Below are 17,260 nucleotides of genomic sequence, written 5' to 3' on the forward strand. Positions count from 1 at the left end.
ACAGAGCTCCAGCATTTCTCTGTGGAGAGAGGAGAACCTTCCAGAAGAATAACCATCTCTGCAGCACTCCACCAATTAGGCCAGCATGTTAAGCCTTGTACACACGATCAGACTTCCATCAGACAAATCTGAGGATTTTTGTGCAAAGGGCGTTGTCCGTGAACTTGTTCTGCATACAGACGGCAGAACATTTTCAGCCAACATACACCAAACTTTGTGGTTTTTCAGCTCTTTACTGCCACCCTTTGGGCAACTTCTGCTATTGTTGTCTGATGTTTAGCATTGGTTTGGAGCATGCAAGTTTGTACTTTGGGATTTTAGTCTGACAGATTTGTGTACACACGATCAGATAATCCAACGGAACACATTTGTTGTTGGACAATTTGAGAGCATGCACAGCCAACATTTGTTGTCGGAAATTTCGACAACAATTGTCCGATGGAGCATACAGTCGGATTAGCCGAAAAAAAAGTCTGTCGGACAATTGTTGACGGAATATCCGATCGTGTGTATGGGCCTTTAGAGTGGCCAGACGGATGCCAGTCCTCAGTAAAAGGCACATGACAGCTCGCCTGGAGTTTACCAAAAGTCACCTGAAGGACTCTCAGACCATGAGAAACATAATTCTCTGGTCTGATGAAACAAAGATTAACCTCTTTGGCCTGAATGGAAAGCGGCATGTCTGGAGGAAACCAGGCACTGCTCGTCACCTGGCCAATACCATCCCTACAGCGGCGCATTGGGGATGACAGCATGCTGTGGGGATGTTTTCTGCGGCAGGAACTGAGAGACTAGTCAGGATCGAGGGAAAGATTGATGCAGCAGACATCCTTGATGAAAATCTGCTCCAGAGCGCATTGGACCCCAGACTGGGACAAAGGTTCATCTTTCAACAGGACAACGACCCTAAGCACAGCCAAGATAACAAAGTAGTGGCTACGGGAAAACTCTGAATATCCTTGATTGGCCCAGACAGAGCCCAGACTTCAACCCCATTAAACATCTCTGGATAGATCTGAAAATGACTGTGCACCGACATTCCCCATCCAACCTGATGGATCTTGAGAGGTCCTGCAAAGAAGAATGGGAGAAACTGCCCAAAAATAGGTGTGTCAAGCTTGTAGCATCATACTCAAAGACTTGAAGCTGTAATTGGTGTCAAAGATGCTTTAACCCACAATTGCAGTTGCGAGGGTTTCCGTTTCCGGGGGGAGTGGCCTGAGCATGGAGGAGTGAGGAAGCGAGTGAGGAGCTCCTAGCGGGATCACCGCATGCACCCGACAGAGGATCGACATTGGACATTGGAAATAAGCAGAGCGTGCACTTCAGAGTGCCTATCCCAGCGTCTGTGACGAGCGGCAGTATATGCTGTTTCGTCGCGCTGCGGCTGCTGACGAACGAAGCACACAGCCAGCTGAGCCGAGCGGCAGGGAGTGGAGCAAAACAGAGCGCTCACTGCAGAGTGCCTGTCCCAGTACTTACCCTGGTGAGTGTGCCCTGTAGCTGTGTACGGGGGGCCGGTGCTGAAGAGCAGAGCTTCCACACCAGAGAGCGGGTCAGTACTGGCACATGTCGCGCCGTGGAAGAAGACCCGGAAGGAGTTCCCGTGTATCAAGCACCCAAGCACACTCCTACATTACCCGCTATCTCAGGGCTCAGACGGACGCGGCGCTGCAGTCAGTGGAGGACACCAGGGATAGCAGCAGCACGAAAGACCCCTTAGAGATGGCAGCTGCAGGAAATGCTGTGAAGGGTAGACGGGACTCCCTACTAGAGGTAATATCTGCAGCACCAGCGGTGACATCTATGCTGAATAAAGGTATGCCTAGGGGGGGGGAGACCCCTCCACTGAAGTTGTGGCAAACAGGATGGGGGAGGGAATGTCATGTCTGGAGAATAGTAACAAGGTCCCACAGATCCAGGAGACCCAGGAGAATAAGGGACAAGAGACTATATCAGATATGGAGCAGCTTAGAGCACTTATTCAGGCGCTCCCCACAAAGGAGGACATACAGACTCTGACTAAAACTATTATGAATACACTAAGAGAGGAAATAGAAGAAGTGCGTGCTGGGGTGGAAAGGGGTGAACATAAAATAATAAACTTAGAGGTGCAAAACAGTAAATTGGAGCACAGACTGTTGAATATGGAAGGAGAGCTCATGAGACAGCACCAACAGATGGCGGCATTACAGCTACACAGTGAGGAGGCTGAGGATAGAAGCAGACAAAATAATATCCGTATTAAGGGGGTCCCTGAAAACTTGGAAGGCCCCGCCCTGAGAGAGGCGGCCGTGACCATATTTAATTTAATCTTGAATAGACCTGCTGATACGTCAATCTAACTGGATCGGGTCCATAAAGTCCCTACTTTTCGCCATCCTGCCCAAGGGGGCCCTAGAGATGTGGTCTGTAGAGTACACTTCTTTAGGGTAAAGGAAGACATTATGCGGGCTGCCTGGAAGGAGGGAGTGATAAAATGGGAGGGTGGGGACATACAGGTCTATCCAGATCTTTGCAGGCTCACAAAATGGAGAAGACGCTCGTTAAAACCTCTTCTGGAGTATATTCGCCTTAAAGAAGCCACGTATCGTTAGGGATACCCTCTGGCAGTAATCATAAAAAAAGAAGGGCAGAACTTTAACTTAAGGTCCCCTGCCCAACTAATAGAATTATTTCAGTTTCTGGGGGCCGAGCCTATAGAAGTGCCGAACTGGTTAGACTCACCCGTAATAATGGACAGATATTAGTCCAATGTGATAAAGGGGTCTGGGGACTATCATCATGTAGGAAATACAGGCGCAGAGCCCCCATAGAGTAAGAAGAGGAAAACGGACAGTTTTTTTTTTTTTGGACAAATCTTTGATATCTCATCCCTATATGTTTTTCGCATATGTTTTTGGGGAGAGGGCCCGGACCAGAGTTCCTCTTGTCTCGGGTTTTTTTTTTTTTTTTCCTTTTTCCCTTTTGCTGTGCTTGTTTTGTCCTTTTGGAGGAGGGGTGGGAGTGGTGGGTTAAATATTTAAAGATACACTTAAAGATATATAAAATAAGGGGGCGGTGTTAGAGGTGTATAGGTAAAGAATATATATATAAGCTATACAAAGGAAGGCACAACGAATGGTGCATATTTTTTTTTTTTTTTCTTGGTATGAGCTATCTGATATATGGAGGTTATACATATCATGTACTGATATAAGGAGGTTATACATATCATGTACCATATACATAAAGGAATGACAGAGGTGAAGGATCAAACGGCTGCAAGAGAGAGATAGGACTGCTCCACCCCCCCCACCCCTTTTTTTTTTTTTTTTTGGGGGGGGAGTTAAGTAAAAGGGAAGGGAGGGGGTAGAGGGAAGGATAAAGGAAGGGAAAGGGAGAATAAAGTTGCAGATACATCTCCCCCTTAGGAAGAATAGGCAGAAGAATAAAATGCCCTCTCTGAGGCCCAATAGAAGGGAGGGGGGAAGGGGAGGGGCACGAGGTGGGGTGTCTTTTTTTTTTCTTTTTTTTAGTGGGGTGGGGTTTTTGGGGGGGATGTGTGCAGTATCTTTTTATAGGGGGGGTGGATCCCTGATATTTCAGGGAGGTTAAAAGGGGGGGTATAAGTGCCGTAAAGGAGGGGGGGGTAAATAGTAAAGATGGGGTCACAAATAATGGGTACACATAGTAAAGTCACCACAGACATTAAAACTGATTGCAAATGCGGTCACAATGATAAGTGGGGTATACTCCCACCTTTTGTTTTCTGTTTTTTTTTTCTTTCTTTTTCTTTTTTTTTTTTTTCTCTGTGTCCTTTTCTTTTTTTTGTTTAAAGGGGCATGAGAATAGTATCACAACATACACGAATACACGAATACACGAATATGGAAGAGTGGTTACGGGGGAAATAGAAGTACTAGGCGGGGAATAGGGGGGGAGGGTAAGGGCCAAGGAGGGCAAGAGTAGGGTGGGAAATAAAAATTTAAAAGATTAGCTATCAGGTTCTGGTAAACAAGACTCCCCTTTTTTTTTTAAGCATACCCCCGATATGCACCTGTCTATGAGGATCAAGAAAGAAATAGGGCTTGTATATCGAATAATTGTATATTGATGATAAGGGGATGCGTATAGAAGTTTGTATGCATAAGATGGAGGATGCAAATATGCTAAAGAAAGAAGTCTGATTTTTTTATTTTTTTTTGCTTTAATGATATGTAGAAGTGCATTGTGTTGCTTTTGGGGTCTGTCTACGGTGGGGTGGGGTGAGGTACAAATTTTGAGGGGAGGAGAGGAGGAGGGGAGGAGAGATAGTATTTTTTTTTTTCTTGGTCTGGCTCGTGCTAGGTCATATATTTTTTTTTCTATGGATCTCCTTCTTTCCCTCCATTCTCTCATCCTCTTCTTTTTTCTTCTTTTTTTTTTGTCCAAGAGATTGGGAGCTACCTCCCAGTGGAGTTATCTCCATGGGAGGACGCTTGGAATAAGGGGGTGATTCTAAAGTAGAGGTGAAGGGATATAGGATAAAGTTAATATTAGGGTAATGCGAAACGACTAACGGGGTGCATGTGGTTAAACGCAGGGGAGCTCTGGATCCGCTACCCTCGCTCCATTCTGCACATACATTCTCCCCACTAAAAACGCTTCTCCTCCAATTGGAGGTAAACCGGAAGCGTTAAATAAAGGGATAGGGACTTTTTCTCTGGTCCCTTTTTTATTTTTATTTTTTTATTTTTTTTAGCGTGGTTTTGTTTTTGTCCCTTCCGCGCCTGCGGTGGTTGGCCCCCAGTATCAGGGGGGGACACGAGTGGGGGGCGGGAGGGTAATTACTCGGGCACTTGGACGAGTGACTAGTTCTCGAGGTACGGGGAAAGGGAGGGGGGTCCCTTTTTTTTTTTTTTTTTTTTTGTTGCCTGTCTCTCTCCCCTTTTTCTCCCCCTCGCACCGTAGTCTCTGTTTTGTACTACTGGCTCCCTTTGTGAGGTATACCAGATTAGAAAGGCGATAAAATGGATATAATAAATTTCACATCGTACAACGTCAAGGGCCTGAATAGCCCAGAAAAACGTACTAAATTAATGGCAGAACTCAGTAGAATCAAAGCTCAAGTAATCTTTTTACAAGAGACACATTTCAGAAGAGATAAAATTCCAAGACTGGGCAATCAAAGATATCCGACAGTGTACCATGGTGCCTCCCAAACATCCAAAGCGAACGGGGTGGCAATTATGCTTTCAAAACAAATGATTTGGAAAGAATCAAATGTAATTACGGACGACGTAGGAAGGATGTTAATAGTGAAAGGAGAATTAGGGAATCAAAAAGTTACTCTGGCGAATCTGTATTTACCCAATGAGGATCCTATATCTACACTGGAAAAATATTTGGAAGTGGTACAACAAAACAAGGAAGGGTTTCTAATTTTGGGGGGCGATTTAAATATAGCTTTAGACCCAGCAATAGACGTGTCAAGGGGAGTATCTCATATATCTAATACAAAATTATGTAAAGCAAGGCGTCTACTGAAAGATACACAGTTAATAGATAGCTGGAGGATAATGCATGCGTACGACAAGGATTATAGTTTTTTTTCCGCAAAGCATAAGACATACACAAGGATAGACTATATTTTTTTAGACCAGAACATTCTCTCGAGGCTACGAGATGCAAAAATAGGATCTTTCACAATATCTGATCACGCGCCAACCAATTGCAGCATAGAATGGGGTGAGAGAGGCCCACGAGAATGGAACTGGAGAGTTAATGAGACACTCCTAAAAGATCCGGAATATGAGAAACAGATAGCCCGGGAACTGGATAATTTCTTCTCTACTAACGATCTGGATGAAACGCTGCCTATGAGTATATGGGAAACACACAAATGCTATTTGAGAGGAGTGCTTATATCATTGGGGGCACACAGAAAACGTACTCAGAGTGCTAAACTCGATAGTTTGCTGGGGGAAATCCAATCGCTGGAAACGGCACATAAGAAACTACAGTCGCACCAGATAGGAGAGAAATTGGTGGGGCTGCGGGAAAAATTAAATCTTATGTTAACGGATAAAGCAAAAGCTACATTGAATAGGTGTAAAAGAACTTATTATGAATATGGGAATAAACCCAGCAGACTATTGGCAAATGCACTCAGAGACACGAGAGCCCGTAATCAGATCGAGAAAATTAAAACACAGGGGAACGGGATGGTGAGCTCTACACAACAAATAGCGGAAGCATTTAGAGATTATTACTCAAACCTATATAATCTAGAAAAGCAGTGTTTAAGACCAAACCTCGTGGAAAGAGAAGAAATTATCAAGGAATACTTAGTGTCCTCAGAAATGCCAAGGATACCCAAAGAAAGCGCAGAGAAGATAGACGGCCCGATTACTGTAGAAGAATTTTTGGGAGCACTGGGCGCCCTAAAAGCGGGAAAGGCGCCAGGTCCCGACGGATATACACTGCGATACTATAAAATTTTCACGGAAAAACTGGCGCCCAGGTATGTAGCGGCATTTAACTCGATCCGCGTTGGACAGAGGATGCCGGCGGAAACCTTGTTGGCTGAGATTGTAGTGATCCCCAAGGAAGGGAAAGACCCTGCCCAGTGCTCCAGCTATCGGCCAATATCTTTGCTGGATGTTGATTTAAAGATTCTAGCGAAGATTTTGGCCGATAGACTACTGACATATATCCCGTTATTGATACATCCTGACCAAGTGGGGTTTACCCCGGGCAGAGAGGGTAGAGAGAACACTCAAAGGATAATAAGTACAATATACCTTGCCCAACAACGCCATAAGCCTGTAGTTCTGATATCCGGGAATGCCGAAAAAGCGTTCCATAGGGTGGAATGGGGGTATCTAAAAGCGATATTATCACATATTGGTCTGGGGAAGGGTGTACAGAACTGGGTCACAAGCTTATACTCCTGCCCATCGGCAAGAGTTAGGGTAAATGGGAAAAAATCAGACCCCTTCCCTATTCATAATGGTACCCGGCAATGATGCCCGCTATCCCCAATTATATTTGTCCTCTCGCTGGAGCCTTTCTTAAGAATTATAAGAGCAAACAATGATAAAAGGGGTATCCGGGTAGGGGAGGTGGATTATAAGGTGGCAGCATATGCCGATGATCTACTGTTCACATTAACATCCCCGATAACATCGCTTCCATGTCTATTAGCAGAAATAAAAAGATACGGAAACATTTCCAATTTCAAAGTAAATTATAATAAATCAGAAGCAATGGGAGTTGAGGTGGACAGTATATTGCGGCAACAATTAGCCAGTAATTTCTCCTTTAGATGGACGGAATCCCATGTAGAATATTTAGGGACAAAAATACCAAGGAAATTGGGCAGGCTTTATGAACTAAATGTTCTACCCTTAATAAAACAAATAAAACTAGACCTACTAAGGTGGGACAAAGAAATCTTTTCATGGTTTGGCCGAATAAATATAGTTAAAATGAATACGATGCCTAGATTACTCTACTTATTTCAGACTCTCCCCATAACACTTCCGAGGGGATTTTTGAAAGACTTGAGTTCTAAATTTACGAAGTTCATATGGGCAGGAAAACCGGCCAGAGTCCGGAGGAACATATTGATCTTACCCAAAGAAAAAGGAGGAGTGGGCCTCCCAGACCCTATGGGGTATTACGAGGCTTCTCATCTAGCACGAGTTGTGGATTGGTGTACACATCAGGCAAACAAACCCTGGGTGAACCTGGAACAAGAAGTAAGTAATATCCCCATAGAAGGAATGGCGTGGCTGGATGTGAATAAGATATCCCAGTGTGCAAAGAAACATCCCATGATAAAGGCCACACTAAGGCCCCGTACTCACGACCAAACATGTCTGCTGAAACTGGTCCGCAGACCAGTTTCAGCAGACATGTTTGGCCGTGTGTTGGCCCGAGCGGACCATTTTGGGACGGATCGGACAGGTTTCCAGCGGACAACTGTTTCCCGGACTTGTTTTAAAACAGTCCGCTGGAAACCTGTCCGCCCGGACATGTACGGTCGTCTGTACAGACCTACCGTACATGTCCTGCCGCCCGCATCCCTCGCATGCGTCGAATGACTTCGACGCATGCGTGGAAGCATTTTTAAGGCGGCCCGCCCACGTCGCCGCGTCATTGTCGCGGCGACACCGCGTCATCGACGCGGCGACACCGCGGACACGCCCCGCGTAATGTTTACGCGCGGGCTTCTGTTCGATGGTGTGTATAGCCATCGAACAGAAGTCCCCGGGCAGTCCCCGGCCAGACATGTCCGATGGAAACGGTCTGCAGACCGTTTTCATCGGACATGTCCTGCCGTGAGTACAAGGCCTTAGAGTTATCAGAAGGATAGGTATGAAATCGAATCTGGTGAAGTGTATTGGCCCTATGATACCTATTCTGGGAAACCCGAGCTTTGAGCCAGGTATAAGAGACCGACAGTTCAACAACTTAAGACGGAAGGGAGCCAGTAGGCTGATACACTTCACGAGAGAAAACCATGTAATGCAGAGTGAAGACTTAGAGATGGCATACGGAGAAGATATAGATAGTTGGAGACGAAATCAACTAAGAACGTTTCTAGGCTCTCTGAAGATCCATGAGGCAGAAATAGGAAGCCCCTCCAAATTTGAGGAAATCTGCTTAAAAAAAGAACCAATGAGACATATGTTGTCCTATATGTATAACATATTGACTGAAGTTAACGCCCCACAAGAGCTCGTCTTTATGCAGGCATGGGAAAAGGATCTGGGTACCAAGTTCACTGAGACACAGAAAAACAAGATTTTTGCATTCACACACAAGGCCTCAATCGCATCTAGGTACCAGGAGGGGGGATACAAAGTCCTGACAAGGTGGTATAGGACACCATCAATACTAAACCGGCTCTTCCCTAATACGTCCAAAGTCTGCTGGAGATGTCAGAAGGAAGAGGGCACTATGGTGCACATATTTTGGGACTGTCGGGTGATAAGAGAATTCTGGGAGATGGTTTCGGAGACGGTCCTGGAAATTACCGGGATTGACCTGGGACACAGACCCGCGGCGTTCTTGTTACTCGACATTCCCATATCAATGGAAAACTATAAACAATCCCTAATACGTCATCTGATAACAGCTGCTAAGGCGTGTATACCAATCTTATGGAAGAACACCTCGTCCCCAACCAAATCGCAATGGCTAAGTAGAATAAACGAGATACAGATGATGGAGAACCTCACAATGGGAATACAGGAACGAGAGGAGACCTATTGGAGGGTATGGACTCCATACATGGAATACAGGGAGCGGGGCAGGTAGGGGGGGAAGAGGGGAGAGACTACGGCCGACTTTTTTTTTTTCCCTTTTCCTTTTCTTTTTTTTTGTTGTGGGAAGGGGGGGGGAGGTCAGGGAGGGTGATTAATATTCTCGGAGGCACAGGACACCTCTCTGAGGATGGTAGAAGAAGACCGTGGCTATTCACAAGAGAGGAGACCCGGGCGGTAGAAGGGGGACCAGAAGGGGTACAGGAGGTCGCAATATAAAGCATAAGAGATGTTAAGATAAGGATTGCAATGTATGTTGTAAAGATGAAGCTGTACCTATTCTGACTTGTATGTAGAAAAAAGATATAAAATAAAGAATTCTAAAAAAAAAAAGATGCTTTAACAAAGTCTTAAACTAAGCTGTAAATACTTATGTACATGTGATTTTTTATATATAAATTTGAAAAGATTTCAAACAAACTCCTTTCACGTTGTCATTATTGGGTATTGTTTGTAGAATTTCGACAAAAATATTGAATTTAATCCATTTTGGAATAAGGCTGTAACATAACAAAATGTGGAAAAAGTGATACTTTCCAGATGCACGGTACCGTGCCGAGTGGCTGCCCTGCTGCATTCTGAACCCAGGAGGTCAGCTCATATTTATATAAAGCCAATTATCATAAAAATTACAATTAATTTTTACCTGCTTTGTTATGTAAAACAATGATAAGAATATGTTTTGTACAGAGAGACAGATAATTAGCTAAACTATTTCTTTAGTATACTTCCGTGATTTAGATAACACAAAAAATACTTTTTTTTTCTGTCTGAAGGCTAGTGAGGAGACATCCTTTACTTCCTGTTCCTGGGACTCAACGGGATGACTAGAAATCTCTACAAAGCAAAACTATTGAAACAGTTTTATAGTGTCTTATACACAACTGCCACTGGAACAACTGTTGCCAACTGGAAGACTTCCTGTTTCACTCTCAACCATAACAGTTTAAGTTTCCATCACTTTTTGGCTTAGTGACAATGGACAAAGGCCAGAGGGTAGCACACTTTAAGTTAAAAATATTTATATAGGAATTCAAAGACAGATGTACACATAACAAGATTTACATATGCGCACAGACATCTGAGAATATTTCCTCAATCTGGCTGTTTACAGCCCAGTCAGGAAACATTTGTATACCTATTGGTTCTTATTAACCATGGCAGATGCCCTTTGCCCAAGCTTTCTTAGTGCTCTTAGTTGTAGCTCATGACCTTAAGCCCAAAAGGTGTGTACTAGTAATGTCACTTGTATGCTAAAGTCAAACAAAGATGTATCTCTAAACAATCACAAGGTGCTGGAAGCTGAAACCAGTTCTTTCTGTACTGCAGCAGCACCAAATCCCGATGAGGGTTCCCCATTTGTTTTTGGTTGTATTTTTTACCTACGGAGGCCAAGAGTACCACAGAAGTCACCCTGTCTTAACTGCAACATCTTCTGGATGACCTCAGCCCAGGGGCGGACTTGTCCAGTCGGTCACTTTGGGCATGGTCCGAGGGGGCCCACCGCAACTTGCGGTGGGCCCCCCTGGCTCCCTGCTAGTATCTTGGAGTCCCTTGTTGCTGATCTTTGCCTGGCACTTGGATTACTGAATTGCTGATTGGATTGGACCTCGGATTGGTAATTAGACTGCACTTGCTTCCTGCCCTGAAATTGGACTGTCCAAGGAGCCAGCCGCTGTCTACCGCCTGACCAGCCTCAGAACTGCAGTGTTATACCTGGTGGTCATATGGGGGATTGTGCTTACTCTAATTCAACTGGATGGTGGATTTATTACATTCCTGCAGTGACATTGGATGTCTGTACAGTCATGCTGTTTCTGATCTCATAGAGATCTTAGACTCTGGTAAGGGTCTGTGTTACTCGTTGGTGGAGGTCTCCTGTTTGTCAATCACTAATTGATGGATTCATTTCACACTTGGGATTTACCTTTTCCTGCTGTGCTCTGAATGGACTTTATATTTATACATATATTGTTTTCACTTTTCCTTTTGTAATATTTTGGACTGTTTGATGCACTGAACACTATTCAATTATTTTTATTGTGCCCACCTCATTTAGGGGCCAAGTATCCACTGTGTATTATTTAGCGCGACTCCTTCTCTTTTTTTATTTTGCATATTGATGTTGTATAACTTTTTTGAGACGCAGCTGTTTTTCTATTTTCACATATGGTATGCGCAATATTTTTTCTGTTCAGTGTACATCTTCATTCACTCTGGTCCTCGCGTCACCTCTTTTGTAGTCTGTAATGGAACCTGGATGGGGGTCTAACAGAGACTCTCTAATGGTCATTGAGAGAGCCTCTGTTAGAGACCCCCCACCAGGTCCCACTAGACTCTATTGTAGTCTCTAATAGGGACTGGAGGGGACGCTTTCTAACAGTCTAATGGACACAGAGAGGGCCTATGTTAGAGAGACCCCCCTCCAGGTCACATTAGAGTTGCCTGCTTCACTTCCTGTATTTTGTTTGTTTATTGTTGAATGTGATAATGTAGGGGCGGGCCTGACAAGGGGCCCTTGCTTTATTTGGTCCGGGGGTCCTGAGTGTTGTCAGTCCACCCCTGCCTCAGCCTTTATATATATTGCATGATTTTTATTTTACATTAGGGCAAAAGTATGCAGTGGTCTGAGCTGAAAAGAAATCATTTTATTTACACAGTAAAAAACAATGAATTAAAGTGGAAATAAAAACTGTATTTAAACAACAAAAAATCACCCATCCATGCAGGTCTCCATATTTTATTTTGTAGAGAAAACACTCTAAAAACTACCGCTAGTATTTCTGGCTACAGCCAGTATATGTAGAGGTGGTAGATTTATGTAGCTTTTACTTCCTGGAATCCATCTGCCCTTAACCTAGGAAGGCAGGATGGTTAGCCAAACTGAAAAAGCCCCTCCACCTCTCCTTCTGGTGAAAGAAAAAAAATGCCCATAAAGACACCTGGGATGTATGACATAATTTTTGGCCAAGGTCAGAAACCAAAACAACACAAAAGTTTAAAACAAGTAAATATCATTTACTAATGATAGCAGCATACTGAGTGAAAATAGTTAAAGGGGTTGTAAAGGTACAATTTATTTTTCCTAAATAGCTTCCTTTACCTTAGTGCAGTCCTCCTTCACTTGCCTCATCCTTCCATTTTGCTTTTAAATGTCCTTAATTATTCTGAGAAATCCTCACTTCCTGTTCTTCTGTCTAACTCCACGCAGTAATGCAAGGCTTTCTCCCTGGTGTGGAGTGTTGTGCTCGCCCCCTCCCTTGGACTACAGGAGAGTCAGGACGCCCACTAACACACAGTTCCTTTCTCTATCTGCAACGCAGAGAGCGTCCTGACTCTTCTGTGGTTCAAGGGAGGGGGCGAGCACAACACTCCACACCAGGGAGAAAGTCTTGCATCACGGTGTTGAGTTACAGACAGAAGAACAGGAAGTGAGGATTTATCAGAAGAAATAAGGACATTTAAAAGCAAAATCAGAGGATGAGGTAAGTGAAGGAGGACTGCACTAAGGTAAAGGAAGCTATTTAGGGAAAATATTTTTTACCTTTACAACCCCTTTAATGTTGATTGAGAGAGGTTAGTTCTAATTTAATGAGAAGACATAAAAAGGGAACTTCGGTAATTCCAGATTGTATTTGCAGTTTCACATCAGTCATATAAAAAGATTTCTTAACTCACCCTAGAGAAACATCAGTAAAGTGCATATACGATGATATAACAACTCCAGTTCTTCCTTTTCCACCCTTAAAAAAAACATATATATATATTTATATATAAATACGACACAAAAATAATAATGATGTAGCAAGAACAGAAGTTTGCTGGTGGAAGCAATCTAATATAATGGTCTTCCAAGCTCAAACACAGACTGAAAACACAAAAAAAGCTCTATGGTAAATTAAATCTCAAAATCTACTTAGAAAGTAGATCGTTCGGTTTTTTTTTAACTCAGAAGCTGTTGCAATTACTTAACCACTTGCTTACTGGACACTTAAACCTCCCCTTCTGCCCAGACCAATTTTCAGCTTTCAACACTGTCACATTTTGAATGACAATTGCACGTCATTCAACGCTGTACCCAAATGAAATTTCTATCTTTTTCACACAAATAGAGCTTTCTTTTGGTGGTATTTAATCACTGTTGGGTTTTTTATTTTTTGCAAAAAAAAAAAAAAAAATATGAAAAACAAAAACCAAAAAAAAAAAAAAAAAAAAAAAAAGTTTCATAGTTTGTTATAAAAGTTTGAAAACAGGTAATTTTTCCTCCTTCATTGATGTGCGCTGATGAGGCTGCACCGATAGGTTACACTGATGGCCACACAGACAGGCAGCACTGATAAGCATTGATTGGAAGCACTGTTGGGCAAAGGTATCTTTATCTTTAATAAGGGGGTCCCGGAGCATGATGGGTCTGTGACGTCATTAGAGGCCTATATAAATCATCACGCACCAGACACCCGGCATTACAGCAGGAGGAAGCGACGCATCAACATCTGAAGAAAAAGAAGTAGGCGGAAGACGGCAAAGAAGAGCGGGCTTGCGCCGCCGCTAGTAATTGAGTTAAAAAGAAGATAGCGGCGGCCAGCCCCAAAGAAGGCAACGGAGAACGAGCGGGAGAAGAACCAGGGAGCGCCAAGACGACAGCGGAGAAGATGGAAGAAGACCCCCCGGAGAGTGGAGAAGACCCCCCGGAGAGCGGAGAAGACCCCCCGGAGAGCGGAGAAGACCCCCCGGAGAGCGGAGAAGACCCCCCGGAGCTGACTAATAAATTATTTTAAAGGCCTGTGTTGTGTGCCTCCAGGTGAATGGGTAGGGGTACGATGTACCCCATATTCATTCACCCAGGGTGGGGGGACGGTATCTGGGGGCCCCCTTATTAAAGGGGGCTCCCAGATTCTGATAAGCCCCCCGCCCGCAGACCCCGACAACCAACGGCCAGGGTTGTCAGGAAGAAGCCATGTCCCTAACATGGGGACAGGGTGCTTTGGGGTGGCGCCCCCCTGCCCCAGAGCACCTAACCCCCCATGTTGAGGGCATGCGGCCTGGTACAGCTCAGGATGGGGGGGCGCTCGCTCGTCCCCACTACTTTCCTGACCGGGCGGCGTGCTTTGGATACGGGTCTGGTATAGATTGTAGGGGGACCCCCACGCCGTTTTTTCGGCGTAGGGGGGGTTCTCCTTACAACCCATACCAGACCTAAGGGCCTGGTATGCCCCTGGGGGGAACCCATGCCGTTTTTTTATTTAAAATTTGGCGTGGAGTTCCCCCTCATGATTCATACCAAACGCCGCGGCTAGAATTGGCGGGAATCCAAGTCGGATCCACGTCGCTTCTATGACGCGCTCGCTGGAATGTGCTTTTTCTATTCCAGCGAGTGCGAGATGTTGGCACCATGTCGCCGAGAATCAGCGCAATGCCGTCGTGCTGGAAACACATTCTCGGCGACAGGTATTGTAGTACTTTAATATAAAAGATTTCCATCACACTTCGTATAGCTTCATGTCATGTATTTTTATATTACTTTCACTGTTTCACAGTATAAATGAACCCTTTATAGTCGCGATTATCTGTTTTTTTTTTTTTACCCCATTATAACAGGTGATACAAAAAAAATAAAAAATGTGCTGCTGCTACTAAACGTCTTAGACTTGGCTCCCAAATATGCGCCTTTTGGTGCTTTTTATGCACTACAGTTCATTTAACATGGTTTCCTATGGGACATGTTCACATCTATGCTTTTTTCAGCTGCTGTGTATTTGGAAAGGGTCAAGGACTTTTTTCAATGCAAAATTTTGCTTTTTTTGGTTCAATATACTTCAATGGAGAACTGCAGCAATGCATGTAGTGCGTTGTTGCAGCAATTTGCGTTTTTTTAACTCTTCAGCCCTGAAAGGATTTGCCTATTTAATGACCAGGCCATTTTTTGCAATATGTCACTGCATAACTGACAATTGCACGGTCGTGCGACGTTGTACCCAAACAAAATTGGCGTCCTTTTTTCCCCCCACAAATAGAGCTTTCTTTTGGTGGCATTTGATCACTTTTTTGTTTTTTTGGTTTCAATATTTCTTTATTGGTATTTTCTGTAAAAACAGAATTACATTACATCAAGTCAGATGTTCTGACTGGAGCAAGTTGAACCAGAGATAAAAGAATAGATAAGTCCATGGTGGTATAACCAACCTTGCAGAATGTAGATTAAACAGAGGTAAAATATGCAAACATTATGAACTCCAGATGGGGGGGGGGGGGTTAAGTCTGTTCCCTGGGTGTGTTCCAACTGTAGGGGGGAAGGGCTACCAGGGGACATGACAGATCGCTGTTCCCGATCACTGGGAACAGAAGATCTCTGACATGTCTTCTGGCAGGGGAATCACCTAGTTTACATAAGCAGTTCCCCATTCTGCACCTGTACACCAGGATTGCGGGTCGCGCCCGCTATCTCCTATGCAAAGACTGTCATACACCCACGGCGGTTTGTGCAGTAGAGCCGATCTGCCGCAGTAGAATGACGGCGGCAAATGGTTAATCTGCACTGCAGAAACGGATCAAAAGCAAATTGCATAGGTGTGAACCGAGCATTATGCTGGCCATACACGTATCAACTTTCGGACAATAATATTGATATGAAAAATCTTTGTACATTCGCTGAACGAAAGAATGTGGTTTGAAAATTTCACTTGCTTCCAACATTCAGTTTTAAAATGAATGTAATTTCTGAACAAAAACCACACTTAAAATGTTCCCATCATTGTGGTTGAAAACGAATGTCGATTTGACCCCACTAACCCTTAGAAAAATAGAATAAACGTTCTTAAAAACCTAAGTTAGACTTACCGGTATTGGCATTTCTACAAACCTTCCAGGACGGCACACAGAGATGAGGGCTCCTCCCCACAGGAAACACAATCAATTGACAGCTTGTTATAAGTCCCCACCCTTCCCCTTGATCCCCAGTTTGTAATTAAGTAATCCTGAACTGGTTCACAAGGAGCATTGCTCCACATAGGTACTTACCACCTAGCGTTTAGCTTATATTTCCCTCCACATAGGGCGGGAAGTAGGCCTGCCGTCCTGGAAGGTTTGTAGAAATACTGTTAACCATAAGTCTAACGTAGGTTTTCTCCTATCACCTTACAGGACGGCACACCTGAGAAGTTAAACAAGTAACCACAGGCCTACCTTCAGGGTGGGACCACAGCTTGTAGGACCTTCCGACCGAAAGCCAAGTCTTGCTGTGACAACACTTCCACACGGTAGTGCTTCAGGAACGTATGTTGACTGGACCAGGTGGCCATGCTGTGGATTTGTTCCCAGGAGGCCCCTGCTTTTTCAGCCCAGAAAGCTGTTAGCGATCTGGTTGAATGAGCTTTAACCTTTGGTGGTGCTGGAACCCCAGAACTCTCATAAGCTATGGATACAGCTTCCTTGATCCATCTGGAGTCTGAGGCTTTAGAAGCCTGAAGTCCCTTCCTAGGGCCAGCGTACAAAATTAGTAGGTGATTGGACCTCCTAAAGTTCTTTGCTCTCTCTAGATAAGCAAGGAGACACCTTTTTACATTCAGACAAGGAGATTTCTTTTCTTTCTCGTTTTTTTTGGTTTATCACAAAAGGACGGCAATATTATTTCTTGCGTCCTATGAAATAAGGACGCTAATCTTTGGTAGCTACAAGGGATCTTCTCTGAGGGCGACTGTCTAGCTGTACCAAAAGGAAGGGTTCCTTCATGGACAGCCCCTGCAAATCCCCTACCCTCCTGGCCATAGTAAAGGGTAAACCCTTTCCCTTGCCAACAGAAAATGTTTAAAGCGGGGGTTCACCCAAAAATACATTTTTAACATTACATTCAGCCGAGTTGTCCTAATGACAATCGGCTGTTTTTTGTTTGTTTTTTCGTAAATACCGCATTTCACCGCCGCTTCTGGGTAGGTCTTCTGCGGGACTGGGCGTTCCTATCCAATTGACAG

The 17,260-nt window shown here is 44.2% G+C and overlaps 1 protein-coding gene across 1 annotated transcript in view; it reads right to left on the reverse strand.

Moving 5' to 3' along the window:
* Positions 1-17,260, reverse strand: part of TNS3 (tensin 3) — a 395,327-nt gene that overhangs the window by 305,603 nt on the left and 72,464 nt on the right. The window contains exon 5 of the mRNA XM_040353375.1: positions 12,972-13,036. Within this exon, the coding sequence (XP_040209309.1) occupies positions 12,972-13,036 (65 nt within the window). The remainder of the gene's footprint in view (positions 1-12,971; positions 13,037-17,260) is intronic.

Source organism: Rana temporaria, chromosome 5, assembly GCF_905171775.1.
Source record: "Rana temporaria chromosome 5, aRanTem1.1, whole genome shotgun sequence".
NCBI classification, from domain to species: Eukaryota; Metazoa; Chordata; class Amphibia; order Anura; family Ranidae; genus Rana; species Rana temporaria.